General features: G+C 48.7%; 1 protein-coding gene across 1 annotated transcript; it reads left to right on the top strand.

The window, feature by feature from the left end:
- Positions 1 to 331: 331 nt before the first annotated feature.
- BTNL9 (butyrophilin like 9) lies at positions 332 to 13,373 on the top strand (the record flags this gene model as incomplete). Its single annotated transcript, XM_079918870.1, has 10 exons — positions 332 to 440; positions 2,164 to 2,511; positions 3,893 to 4,174; positions 6,676 to 6,804; positions 6,987 to 7,019; positions 7,330 to 7,350; positions 8,800 to 8,820; positions 9,051 to 9,077; positions 11,706 to 11,732; positions 12,639 to 13,373. The coding sequence occupies 10 exons, from the start codon at positions 332 to 334 to the stop codon at positions 13,262 to 13,264; spliced, it is 1,623 nt and encodes a 540-aa protein (XP_079774996.1). The 3' UTR covers positions 13,265 to 13,373.
- Between the last annotated feature and the right edge of the window lie 987 nt (positions 13,374 to 14,360).

Genomic DNA, 14,360 nt, shown 5'->3' with positions numbered 1-14,360 from the left:
CAACACAATGCATGGCTCTGTTCCTGGCTCTAAACAATGCGAAGCTCAGAAGCTGCTTCCTCTGGGACCCTTTGGCCTTGTCCTCTCTCAGCTCTGTGAGTCCAAGCAAGGCCAACAATGCCATAAGCAGTGCCGCCTGTTAAAATTAGAAGCAGCTCTCACATCTGGCCATGATTGAAAAGAAGCCAGGCACTGGAGCCTGCGAGAACCAGACAAAAAATAATTGAGGCAGTGACAGACGTCAGGCCTGATGCACGGAGTTCCAGCTCTCCTGCGTCACTCCAGTACCTCTTTGCCCTTTCCAGGTGGCCCCCACTGCTGAGGAAAAGTGATGGATTTCCCAGTCTCCCTGGACTCCTGCCAGCGAGTACGTCTTCCCAGCAGTCTCTCCTTCCTCACTCACCTCCTCCTCCTGCTTCAGCCCGGGGAGATACACTCAGGTAACCTGTCTAATCTGCAGCCCAGACAGCCAGGACGTGAGCACCTCAGCTTCTGCCCACCCCTCCTGCAGGTGATTCCAGGGCTGAGATCTTGTAGCCTGGTACCAGGCTGTGCCAGGGGCTAAAATATAAGATTTCCATCCCAGTTGTTAAACAGCCACGCCCCCAAACACCATCCAGCCCCACAGTGCTCCCCCACCATCCCTGCAGCCACCCACAACTCCACAGCTCACAAGCATGGCAGAAGGCATAGCAGCAGGGTGCCAGGAGATTCTTATTGGTCTGTGCTTAGGCTGAACCAGTTGGAAAATATTTTTAACTCCTCTCCTGCATATAAACCATAGCTTTTGAACGGCAGGGAGGATCCTAATCTTACCATCTCTCATGAAAGAAGCAACTAACAGAGAGTGTAAACTAGTTATGCAAATACAATTCCCTAATTCCCTGAGCTGGAAACCAGGGATACCAAGGTGACTAGGCACAGCCCAGATCCTCAGTCATTCAAGGGAGGGGGACAGACGTGACATACACGGCTGTCCAGCTGTGTGACCAGAGCTGCAAGAGAAATGTACCCAAGGATTTGGGAGCATAACTAAGAGACCAGTTTGTTTTTTCCAGAAAGCCACGAAGGGCCATAGAAAAGAGGTATTATTTGAGTAGAGCCTTGCAGGAGGCATATTCTCCAGGAAGATGACAGATGGAGAGTAAACTGAGGCAGGCTGTGCCCAGGAAGAGGGCCAGGCATCAGGCACGGGGGCAGGGACAGCTGGAGAGAAACTGGAGAGGGAAGCTGGTAGGGATGGTATCAGGGCTACACCCAGTGGGCAACAGGGGTTCTCAAATGGAGTGAAGAAAGGTGCCCCCATGCTATATGGGCAAAGTGAAGGATGGGAGAGATTCATAAAGGAAGAATTTAGGGTGGGATTAAGCTGAGCTTTGAAAGAAGGAAAGGAGGTGTACAGAAGCCAGAAAAATGAATGAAGTCATGCTGGGTAGAGAGGCACTGCAGCAGGAATAGCAACTCTCATGGAAATTGCAGAAAACAGGGAGTAGAGGAGCCATACAGAGACATCACTGCAGAGAACAATCAAATGAAAGATCCAGATAAATTAAAATCTTGAAAGCAGGGTTTGGCCTTAGATAGGAAAACCCATGAAACAAGGAGCCCCCCCCCAGATTACTTTAATACCCTTTGTTATTACAGAAGCTGTCCATGTGCATTATACAATGTTAGAAAATCAGACAAAGCAAAAATAAGAAAACATCTATTCCCACCAGGCAGAAATTATCACTACCAATAATTTGGTCTATTTCCCTTCAGGTCTTTTATTCTGCACATTCATGCAAATATGTCAAATTTTTAATCAAATAAGAGGATAGTGTACATTTGGTTTTGAAACTTGCTTTTTTTTTTTTTTTTTTGCCAAAGATTCCATTTAATTTAATGCCCTGGCCATATTTACATAACTGTCCCCCGAATAATATTTGCAGTTGGTAGGTTCAAACCAGCTACCAGTCCAGCACCACACATTTGTATCTGGTTGTAATGTTCCTTGTGTATTTTTTAATGCGGCACACTCAACTTTTTCATGACAATTACTTGCTCAAGCAACCGGACCGGTCATCCTGTAGAGCGTCTCACCTTTGTCATTTGAATGGTTTACTGCAAAAAATCATATTTGAGGAGTGCTGATTTGGGCCATTGTCTGGGTTCTCGTCCTAGAGGAATTCAGGGTGGTAGGCCATGGGGAACCCATTCTGGCACACGTCGGGGATGAGGTGGAATTCTCGTGCCACCTGTCGCCGTACCGGGACGCCGAGCACATGGAGATCCGCTGGTTCCGGAGCCGGACCTCTGACGTGGTGCACCTGTACCGGGAACGGCAGGAGTTCTATGGCCAGCAGATGGCGCAGTTCCAGAACAGGACCGAACTCGTCACGGACGAGATCGCTGATGGCAGCGTGACCCTGAGGCTCCACCCCGTGGTCCCCGCCGACGAGGGTCCATACGGGTGCCGCTTCCTCTCCAGCGACTTCACTGGGGAAGCGGTCTGGGAGCTGGAGGTGGCAGGTGCGTGACCTGGTCAAGCCCCAACAGAGAGGAGAAAATGGTCCATTTGGAAACAGGTCAAGAGTAGATAGAAAAGAACAGAGAAAGGGAAAATATCTCTAATTTAAAAAAGAAGAGCATTAAAAAGAAAGATTCATTAGAAAATGAACAAAAAAATGCACACAAAAAAGATACACAAATGGCCCTGAAACATAAGAAAAGATGATTACTTTTACTCATAGTGAGAAAAAGGCAAATTAAAGCTACGGAGATACAATTTTTTTACCCATCAGATTGGCAAACATTCAATATTTGGATCACACACTCTTGGTGGAGGTGTAGGGAAGCAGGCCCCCTCCTACCTTTATTTATTTATTTATTTATTTATTTATTTATTTATTTATTTATTTATTTATGGCTGCATTGGATCTTCCTTGCTGCGCGTGGGCTTTCTCTAGCTGCGGGGAGCGGGGGCTACTCTTCGTTGCGGTGCGCGGGCTTCTCATTGCGGTGGCTCCTCATTGCGGAGCGCGGGCTCTAGGCGCGCAGGCTTCAGTAGCTGTAGCACATGGGCTTCAGTAGTTGTGGCACGTAAGCTCTAGAGCACAGGCTCAGTAGTTGTGGCGCATGGGCTTAGTTGCTCCGCAGCATGTGGGATCTTCCTGGACCAGGGCTCGAACCCATGTCCCCTGAACTGGCAGGCGGATTCTTAACCACTGTGCCACCAGGGAAGTCGCCACTTTTTTTTTTTTTTTTTTGCGGTACGTGGGCCTCTCACCGTTGTGGCCTCTCCCGTTGCGAACCACAGGCTCCGGACGCACAGGCCTAGCCGCTTCACGGCGTGTGGGATCTTCCCGGACCGGGGCACGAACCCGTGTCCCCTGCATCGGCAGGCGGACTCCCAAACACTGCGCCACCAGGGAAGCCCCTGGGGCTTTTTTGATCTACTGTTTTTTACAGTATTGATGTTTAAACCATCTTAATGTTTTGCATATTCAAAATATAAAGCTAGCTTACTTGGATAGAGAGATAAAGAAGTATATATAACAAAGCCACTTGAGTGCCAGTGGAATTCAAGAGAGAGAAAAGACAATCTATTGAAATCTGGGGTGGGACTACTCTTCATTCTACGGGGACTGTCCCTTGCATTATATGACTAAATATTAGTAGCCCTTCCCTATTTTAAAATGCCCTTCAGAGGTAGTGCTGTCCCCACACGCCACCGGTGACTTAGCCTGTCACTTATAGTCCACTGGTGGAGGGCTGCCAGCCCGCAAGCGTGTTAAGAGCAGTCACAGTCACGATGCCTTATGGTGACTGCAGATGGTGAATGGTGGCATGAACTTCGCATACAACTTCTGGGAAGGAGCCTCATCATTCCCACTCTTCCTGCCTCTCTCAGGGCTGGGCTCGGACCCTCACATCTCCCTTGAGGGCTTCAAGCAGGGAGGCATTCAGCTAAGGTGCAGCTCCAGTGGCTGGTACCCCAAGCCACAGTCTCAGTGGACAGACCATCAGGGACGATGCCTGCCTCCAGAGACTGAAGTCATCGTCAAGGATGCCCAAGGCCTGTTCAGTCTGGAAACCTCTGTGGTCGTCCAAGGGGGGGCCCACAGCAATGTGTCCTGCTCCATCCAGAACCCCCTCCTGGGCCAGAAGAAAGAGTTCGTGGTCCAGATAGCAGGTCAGTGGGTGCCAGTGCACCGTCATCTTCCTAGTCTTCAAGTTCTCCATGTCCTTTATCCCAGATACCATCTATTGGGACACAGTGGCACTGGAGCCTGGCTGTGTATGGGGGGGGGGCTAAACCTGACACCTTGAAAGTCAGCCGTAATATCAGGAACCTACTGAGTGTACAACCGACACCCCAAACAGTAATTGGGGGAGGTCCCAGAAAGCCAACATTATGAACCAAAGACCAGGCCCTAAAATCCAGAAACTCTAGTTATTAGAGGGCATCATGAGAGCCCATGTGTTCCTAATTTTATCCCTCAAACAATATTTATTGATCACCCACAATGTTCCCCAAACCCTTGGCCTCAGGTCCACATTCCAGCAGGGGAAACAGATACACAAAAGAATAAATTACAGCACATGTTAGAAGATGTTACCTGAGACAGAGAAACATGAAGCAGGGAAGCAGGCTAAGGCGGGGTGCAGTGTATATATGGATTTAAAAGTGGTGGATCAGGGACGAAGACCGTTAGGCACTGAGTTCAAAGGAAGACCATTATATAGGATCAAAGTTTTATCGTGAGGCACCCATTTGAAGGATTTAACGTTCATGGCTCTAATTGTTTTAAGTCTTGAGGATAAACCCAACCTATGGGCCATGTTTCACATTGGTCCAAATCAATAGTGATATTACCATAACAGAAAGAAATCTCACCCTTATAAGCGATAACTTGTCCTCGGGTAAGAGGACCTGATAAGCACGGTGTGTCATGCATAGTTCACCCGAAATTTACCTGGTAATTGGGTAAGGAGTAACATCTGTGTTCGCTAATTGTCTTTATCCAAAGGAGAAATAAGATATCTCTTATCTCTATGACAAGCACATAATTACAACTTGGAGCCAGGTGCCTAAGTGAAACTCCCAGCAGACCTGGAGATAGGGGTACTTTCTCCTTGATGTTTCCATTTCAAAGAGATGGCTCTAGCTCCTTAAGAAAAACATTCCTGGGTTTTAAAATTGGCAAGGGGCTTATTTAACTTTCAAAAAGATTTGTATACATCTTGAGGGGATAGAGAAAGAATTTACACATTTTCTAAAGGAAATACTCTAAGAGAAGGGAAAGGGGAATCTCCCTCCGTTTCTGCACCAGGGGAAATCCAGTTTTTAAATTTGTGTTTACCCTTGACAAAGTGTGTGGGTCACGTGGATATCTGCAAGGAGGCCATTCAGGTAGAGGCCATTCAAGTGCAAAGGTCCTGAGATGGAAATGTGTGTAGCTATCTGAGGAGCTGGAAAGATGCAGGAGAGACTGGAGATTGGAGGTCAGGGAGGCATAGGACCCTGAGCCCTTTAACCCCTAAGTCAGTGCTTCAAAAACACCTGTGGTGAAGGACCAATCCTTTGTAGCTCAATACTTTTCACCAAGACAATAAAAATGCACGGCTAGAAAAATAAAATTAAAAACTGAAAGAACGCATTATGCTAAAAGAAATAAGCCAGACACAAAAGGACAAATATTGTATGATTCTCTTTATATGAGGTACACAGAAGAGTCCATTGATAGAGAGGGAAAGTAGAATAGATGTTACCAGGGGCTGGGGGGTGTGGGGGGAATGGGGAGTCAGTGTTTAATGGGTAAAGAGTCTCCGTTTGGGAAGATGAAAAAAGTTCTGGTGGTGATGGTTGCACAACAATGTTAATATACTTGAGGCTGCTGACCTATAAGCTTAAAACGGTTAAGATAGTCAACTTTATGTTATGTATATTTTACTACGATAAAAAAATTTAAAGACCACTGAGATAAAAGCACCAATTTCTTATTATCTTCAACAGACACAAAATTATTCTATTAAATTGCCGCAAGAGTTACTAAAGGGTTGCTCTCTATTTTGCATTCATTTCTTTACTGTCCAGCCACTGTCCTTGCGAACCCTGAGCCACATTCTGCCTCTGGGCAGATCCTCCCTAGGAAGCCTGGAGAGGGAAGAGAAGAACTGTCAGTCAGCTGTCAAAGCTTTGCTAACAGTTCTTCCAAAGGTGTGATGAGAAGTAGAAGCCAGGTGTTCGCAAGAAGCGGGAGATGACGTGTGGATTCGTCAGAGTGGTAGAGAGCAGTTAGTCACTGGGTTTCAGGTATCAACACCTTGGATTGTCATGCCCTTGGATGTAAAGCAAGAGTAGGAAGAAGTAGAGGAAGGTCAGGGCTGTGGTCACAGAAGTTCTAAGCTGGAGGAGCGGGCAGAGCCCATCAGCGCCTTCCTTTCGCATCCTTCAGTTTGCAGTGTTTTCCTCTGCGCTGCGCAAGTTCAGGTTCGCCGCTGGTCCTCTGACGCTACCTCTCTCTAGAGCACTGGAGATTGGTTCTCAGGCCCGTTTTACAGAGGGCTATGCTGGGGCCCAGGAAGCGTCAACAGGCACTGGGAAGGTTTTCCGGCACGCAGTGTCTAGACTAGTCTTCTCATGTTTAGCGAAGACCAAATCGAGACAACTCCATGTGGGGTGTTTTCCAGACGTATTTTTACCCGGAACCTCTCCCTGGAAGAGAGCTTTCCTCGGGACTCTGGTGGGACCGCTGCTCGTCTTGGCTCTCCTCCCGACGCTGGCGCTGTACTTCTTTCGGAGGCAACGGAGGTCCCGAGGTACCAGGCAGGCTGGGGGCTGCCCTCCTGGAGTTGGCTTTGCCCAAGAGCAAAGTGGTGGAGGCGGCCACAGCGGGGCACTGCTGAGGGGCCATCCTGCGGAGGCAGGGCTGGCATGGGTCGTGGAAACAGGCAGGGGAGCGCGCACACTCACGTCTGCTCCCCTTTTTTCTTCCTTGCAGAAAAGCTGAAGAAGCAGGCGGAGAAGGACAAAGGTAAGCAGAGTGAAAGACGCGCTCTTCGCGCACATCCCTGACTCGCAGAAGTGGGGACGCTGGGTGAAGAAGACGCGTAGGTCGCGGGGGGGGGGGGGCAGGGTTGGGAGAGGGCAGAGACGGGGGGGCGGGGGGGCGGGGGGCGGCAGAGGATTTCTTCCACTTCTCCTGCCTCGGAGCCTGCTCCTCCCTCGAGTCCAGCTCATACTGGTTCTCCAGAGCACATGGGGTCCCAAGTCTGTGCACTTTGGAGATGCAAGGCCTCAGTGATCCATGTAGATTTTCCTCTTTTCTTCGTTTCTTTCTCCAGGGAAACTCACAGAAGAGCTGGGTAAGTTCTGGGTGCCATGCCCATGGTGCTGGCTGTGGGCTAGGGGGTTAACCCCGGCACACGGTGGAAGCAGGGGTTCAGTGATTTTAGGCCCCCTTTGGAGAGCAATGGATGGCAGCGCTCTAATTTGAAATCCATCCCTCTGCGCCTCCCGCCTTTCCCCTCCGAAACCGATTTGTGTGCACCTGTCAAGGAAGCCTGACCTAAGACCCTCTGGAAAGACTCTGCCAGGCCCTCTCCTGCCAATTGTACAATTCACTTCCAATTCCACTGTAAAAGGTCTACTCCTTCTGGTTCATCTTCCTAGGATAACCTCTTTTTAATGCAAATGTCACTGGGAAGGAAGCCAGTTTTAATTTGCACCAAAGTGAAAGCAATTTATCAAATCCACTTTTCTTCCCAGGGGGACTCAGCACCTTGAAACCATGTGGGGGGAGGAGGGAAGAGTGAATCCAAAGGAAGAGGGGATAGAGGAGAGGAGAAGGCCACCATGGGTGGGGGAGGACCTTGAGAACCACCTTGTCTGCCCCAGTAAAACACCAGACAATGCAGTAAAGTTGAAGCTTGTCTTGCAGTCTACCTAGTCATGGAGGGGAAAACAAAAACAAAAAAGGCAATCAACCAAACAGCAAAAAGAGCCACAATAATTCATTAACATCATAGGCCGAATTCGTGTATATTGTTGCCTTTCCCAGTCTTACTTTTAAAAGACAAAGATTAGAGAAATCAGAGGAATGCGTTTCTAGTGGCAAAATATTAGAGTTTTGGTATCTGGCCTGGGGAAATAATTGAGTGTGATGTCCTCCTAGTTCTTTAAATAATGTACCCAGTAAGTGACCCTGAGGCTCCTGCAGGGTGTGCTCAGTGCCTGGACTTACACAGGACTTCCTCCCCAGCAAAAGCTTGTATTACAGGGCAAGTGAGCAGTAGCCTCTCCAAACCAGACCAGAACCCTTGAAAGAGGTTCCTCAGTAGCAAGACCAGTTTTCCCTTCCCAGCGCTGTGCAGATTTCTGCCTTAGAGCAAAGAATAGGATGAGGTGTAAGAATCCTGCAGATGGGCTTCCCTGGTGGCGCAGTGGTTGAGAGTCCGCCTGCCGATGCAGGGGACACGGGTTCATGCCCCGGTCCGGGAGGATCCCACATGCCGCGGAGCGGCTGGGCCCGTGAGCCATGGCCGCTGAGCCTGCGCGTCCGGAGCCTGTGCTCCGCAACGGAAGAGGCCACAACAGTGAGAGGCCCGCGTACCACACACACACACACACACACACACACACACACACACACACAGAAAAAAGAATCCTGCAGATGGGTGATGCAGCATCTAGGATGGGGTCGGGGTGAGCAGTGGTTTAAGACTAAGAAACCTCTTCCCAGTGGCCTAACTGCCTCGGGAAGGTGGTTCCACTCATCCAAAGGCTGATGTTTTCTCTGTGTGTTCTGCTTACAGGGAAACTTCAAGTGGAGCTGGGTAAGTGACCCCCCCTTAGAACTATTTCTTGTCCACCTTGTAGCATGTGGGTATCCGTGTATGTTCGTCTTATCTCCCAGCCAGGTATGATGGCCAGGCTGGAACTCCGCTGGCTGTGTGGGTGGCAGGAGAAAGGGGAGAGGCGCAGGGGTGGGTGCAAAATTTGACGTGTGAACAAGGAAGCTGCAGGGACCTGCTGTTCTAATTCTGTTTTTCCTTGGCTACTTCAGACTGGAGAAGGGCTGAAGGCCAGGCTGGTGAGTGAAGCCTGTTTTCCTCCCACTGTCCACGTCACATCTCAGCATCCCAGTCACCTGCTCTGACTAACCAACTATGCTTCATTCTGGTTTATTCCATAGCTACACACATGTACTAATCTATGTTGCTTGGCATAGGTTATATTTGAGTTTTACTTTTATAGTTATTTTTATATTGTTCTGAAGTGTAAGCGTACGGTAAATCATTGGTGCCAATCCTGGTTGCACATCAGAATCACCTAGCTTCCTGGTGTCCCCCCTCAAAGACCCTCACTCCTGGTGAGAGTTACCTTATATGTAAATAGAAGGCATGTTACCTTATATGTAATTATTTCTCCCTGTACCTTCCTCCATTCCCCCCATAAAACAAACAGTCTAATGTGTATCTTTATTTTGTATGTATTCTTGCAAGAGGTGAATTTCTGTTTTGTGCGGTGCACTTCAGTTTCTGTAAAGACATTTACAGTCTCGTGCTGTTCCCTGCTTATCTCACTCATTGCTGTGTTTTACTATCCACCCCTGCTGCCACATGTAAATCTAGTCTGTATCTCCTTGCTGCTGAGCACTCCCTTTGAGCTGGCCACCCTCCTGGAGTAGACATCCAGCCTGCTTCTAACTCTATACCACCACAAACAAGGCTGAATAAATATCTGAACACGTGTTGCCTTCTGGCTCTGTGTGGAGATTTCTCTGGGATGTGTACCCCCGCGGGGAACTGCTGGCCCGTGGGGGATGTGTCACTAAGTGGGATGGAAGGATGTCCTGCAGCAGCACCATCATCCTTCACGCAGTGCGTGGAGGCTCCTTGTGCCCACATCCCGTGTGAGCCGGCTTTCTAAGTTTACCAGTCAACGGGGACAAGTGATTGTTCTTTCGGTTTGCACTCCTCTGCACACTAAGAAGCTTGAGCATCTCTTTATATGCCAGCTGGCTTTTTGCGCTTCCTCTTCTGAAAATTAGCAGTTCCTGTCCTTTGCCTGTTTTCCATATGGCATTGCTATCTTTTTCTTGTTGATTTCACAAGACAGGGCTGGTGTCAGTGCTGGGGAATGGAGCCTTTTGGTTTGCAGGCATCCTTCATGCGATATTATTATTATTGTAGAATATGATATATACACATAGGATATTAATCCCTCATTGTTATTATACATTGTGAATTCCTTCTTCTCTTCCGTCACCTGCTATTAGCTTTGTCCAATGGTGCCCCTTATTGAAAAGAAATAACCAGTTGTTTGTTTTTTTGTTTTTTTTTTTTTTTTTTTTTTTTTGCGGTACGCGGGCCTCTCACTTCTGTGGCCCCTCCCGTTGCGGAGCACAGGCTCCAGACGCGCAGGCTCAGCGGCCATGACTCACGGGCCCAGCCGCTCCGCGGTATGTGGGATTCTCCCGGACCGAGGCACGAACCCGCGTCCCCTGCATCGGCAGGCGGACTCTCAACCACTGCGCCACCAGGGAAGCCCCGAAATAACCAATTTTGATAAAAGCGAATGCATCACATTTTTACCTTAATGGCTTGTGTTTCTGAAGTTTTGTTGAAGATCTTCTTTACATTTAGGTCACAAAGACAGTCTCTTAACATTTTCTTCTACTCACTGTATATGTGTTATGTGCAGGTTTTTAATCCATCTGAAATTCACCATTTTATGTGGTGTTAGACAAGAACCCAGCAATTTTTCTCCGAATAAGGTGTCAGTTTTCCCAATCCCACCTACGACACCATCCACGATTTCCCCGTTGATTGGGGTATCACCTTTAGTGCATATTCAGTTCCCAGGTCTTCATGGGTCTGTCTTTTGGTCACATATTACTTTGGCCTTTAAAGTACCTGAAAGCGCAAGTCCTCCTCCATTTCCCCTTCCTTTTTAAAGTTAATGGACCTTTTTAAAATATAAATTTTAGGATGAATTTATGAAGTTTCTAAAAAAATCCAAAAGTAGTTTTATATGGGATTGCTTTGAATTTATAGATAAATTTAGGGAGAATTGACACCTTTGTCGAATTAAGTTATTCTATGCAAAAGCTCTATATTTTTAAAGATCTACTGGTTATTCTGATGCAAAATCAGGGTTGCAGGGCCTTGCTGTAAATTTATGGAGCTCTGAAAATGTCTTCTATTGCTTTTGCATTTTGTGACTTTGGTGCTCTCTTTGTTGTAAAATAGAACAAGATAAAACAAAACAGAAATCCACACAGAATGGCTCATGTTAAGAAAGAGGGCAAGACAGGGTGTCCAGAGGATGTCTTAGGACAGGAGCCAAGCTCAGCTGGGCCTCCTGGAGACTAAGCCAGTCAGAGATTGAGGCTTCATTTCCATCCTTTAAGGTATCCCAGTTGCTTGTATTGGTTCCCTTTGCCCACATACTCTGTCATCCCACTGTTCCCAGCACAACTTCAGCCTGTGCACAGCTTTGGTACGAGCCAGCACTGACACCAGCCCCCTACCCAATCCCAAATTCCCGGGAAGATGCCGTGGTGGACCCAGGCCAGTCTGGATCCAAGCCAGCTATCATGGTGGGAACGAGGTTACTTAGTTTGTAGGCGTCCCTTTTGCATTTTGAGCCGCCCTCAAGGTTCTAGGGTTACTGACCCAGATCTCTGAGCTTCTTTTTCCTCTCTGTTTGGTTTCAGAGTGGAGAGCAGCCCAACAACATGCAGGTAACTGAAGCCAAGGAACTGTGCCTTGTGAATTAGGTTGGCTGGATCTTAAGTAGAAGGGAGGTATCCAGAACTGAGATTAGAGGAAGGGTCTGTCCAGGAGCCAAGTATGGGCCCCACATACAGACACAAAAGCTCACTTATAAAACACATAATATGACACATATGCCTGCACACATACATGCTCACATGCATTAATGTGATTGCACTCACACGTGCACACGTTTGTGTGCACACACATGCTCCCACACGCACCTAGCTTTCCGGGTTTTACTAGATTTGTTTCCAACTGGCAGAAAGGTTGCTACTAGGGCCTCTTGGCAGGAGAGAATACAGAGTTTGTAAGGAACCTCCCACATCATCCGACAGAGGGTTCCTATCCATCAAATGGGTGTGGTTTTTTGGGGGGGATGGGGTGTTGGAGTGCAGGGTACTGGACTAGATGATCTCAGAGGTCCCCTACAGTTTTAAAATCCTAAAATTGCTGTAAAAGAGTCCCAGAGCTCACTAGTGATTTCATGGTTACACAGGGTGGTGAGAGCAGCCGGGACAGAATCAGCCCTAAGCTCCTTCCGGTTGATCAGGTCTTGGGGAAAGTGAGCCCACCTCTATCCCCACAAACCTACCTCATTTGCTCTCTCTGCTCTGCATGGCACCATGGAATTCAAGAACCTTCCGGTTCAGGAAAGAAATGGGATTCCTCTAATCACTTTCAAAAATTAGGAAGCGACTTTCATGCCCCTTCAGTACCAGGGTGGTGGGAAGGGGGTTGCAGGAGAGGGAGTGACTATTCCACTGATTGGTCCATCAGGAGAGCCAGAGGGTTTGCCTGTCGGGGGAGGGGACAGGCGTGGGAGTAGGGGCAGAACCGTCCTTCACCTGCACTAAACATATGCCTCTGCGCAGTGGATGTGACCCTGGATCCTGGCTCCGCCCACCCCAGCCTGGAGGTCTCCGAGGATGGCAAGAGCGTGTCCTCCCGCAGGATGGCGCCAGGCTCAGCGGCCGGTGACCCCCAGCGGTTCTCCGAGCAGATGTGCGTTCTAAGCCGGGAGCGCTTCTCCACGGGCCGCCACTACTGGGAGGTGCACGTGGGCCGCCGCAGCCGCTGGTTCCTAGGTGCGTGCCTGGCAGAGGTGCCGCGCGCAGGGCAGGCGCGCCTGAGCCCGGCGGGTGGCTACTGGGTGATGGGGCTGTGGAACGGCTGCGAGTACTTCGTGCTGGACCCGCACCGCATCGCGCTCACCATGCGCGTGCCACCCCGGTGCGTGGGCATCTTTCTGGACTGCGAGGCGGGAAAGCTGTCCTTCTTCAATGTATCCAATGGCTCCCACATCTTCACCTTCACGGACACCTTCTCTGGGGCACTCTGCGCGTATTTCAGGCCTAGAGCCCATGACGGCAGCGAACACCCAGATCCACTTACCATCCGCCCATTGCCAGTTAGAGAGAAACGCGTCCCCGAAGAGGAGGACAGTGACACCTGGTTACAACCCTATGAGCCCTCGGACCCCGCCCTGGCCATGTGGTGAGGCGCCCTCGTGGCCACAGGACTGGGTCCTGGGCGGCTTCCTGGATACCCAGTCAGTGCTTTGCTCTCCCGCTTCCTCTAGACGGAACAAACACAGCGACCCCAGTGTATGAACCAAAACGCCAGCAAAGGCTTAAAAGGCTCAGTATAGCCGAAATAGGAAAAAGCGAGACCTTTGCCCATGTATCAATAGATGTGTATGTGTACATGTAAGAATATGATTTTCTTTGAAAAAAAAAAAAAGGCAATTCCAAAGCTTATTTGTGTGTGTTGTAGGTTTGAGCTGATGAGTAGAAATATATTCATGTTGCTGCTAGTCAGGGTGTTCACTGTGGAAGACATGAAAGAAACTGGAATGGGGGAAAAAGAGGAGAAACTTCACTGGATAAAATTAGAGGTATCAGTTAACTTGTGTATTTTAATAGTTTTGTATATATTTTCTAGCTCTAGAATGATCTAGAAACAAGGACACTTCATAAACAATGAGTTCACTTAGGGCTCAGATCCTAGTTTTCACTGTCAATTCCCACTAAAATGAACTTGGAGAAATGGTGGGTTCCAGGGCTGGAGCAGAGAAAGTACAGGTGAATCTGGAACAACTTTTGCTGTAATGTACAAATATGCTCAAAAACTGACGGGGGGCTTCCCTGGTGGCACAGTGGTTAAGAATCCACCTGCCAATGCAGGGGACACGGTTTCAAGCCCTGGTCCGGGAAGATCCCACATGTTGCGGAGCAACTAAGCTCGTGTGCCACAACTACTGAGCCTGTGCTCTAGAGCCTGCGAGCCACAACTACTTAGCCTGCATGCCTAGAGCCCGTGCTCCGCAACAAGAGAAGCCACCGCAACGAGAAGCCCGCGCACTGCAACAAAGAGTAGACCCCACTCACCGCAACTAGAGAAAGCCCACGCACAGCACCGAGGACCCATTGCAGCCAAAAATAAATAAATAATTTTTTAAAAAATGTCAAAAAACTGATGGGAACATAACAAAAAGACATAGGAGCTAGGTCGAAGGGGCTCCACTGACCAATCATGGGACAATTTGAACATTAAAATGAATAATGACAAGAATCGCTCAACAAGGAGTTGATCAA

Source organism: Stenella coeruleoalba (genome assembly GCF_951394435.1).
Source record: "Stenella coeruleoalba genome assembly, chromosome: 3".
NCBI lineage: Eukaryota > Metazoa > Chordata > Mammalia > Artiodactyla > Delphinidae > Stenella > Stenella coeruleoalba.
Note: the sequence above shows the minus strand (reverse complement) of the source record. Positions and strands in the feature narration are given on the sequence as shown.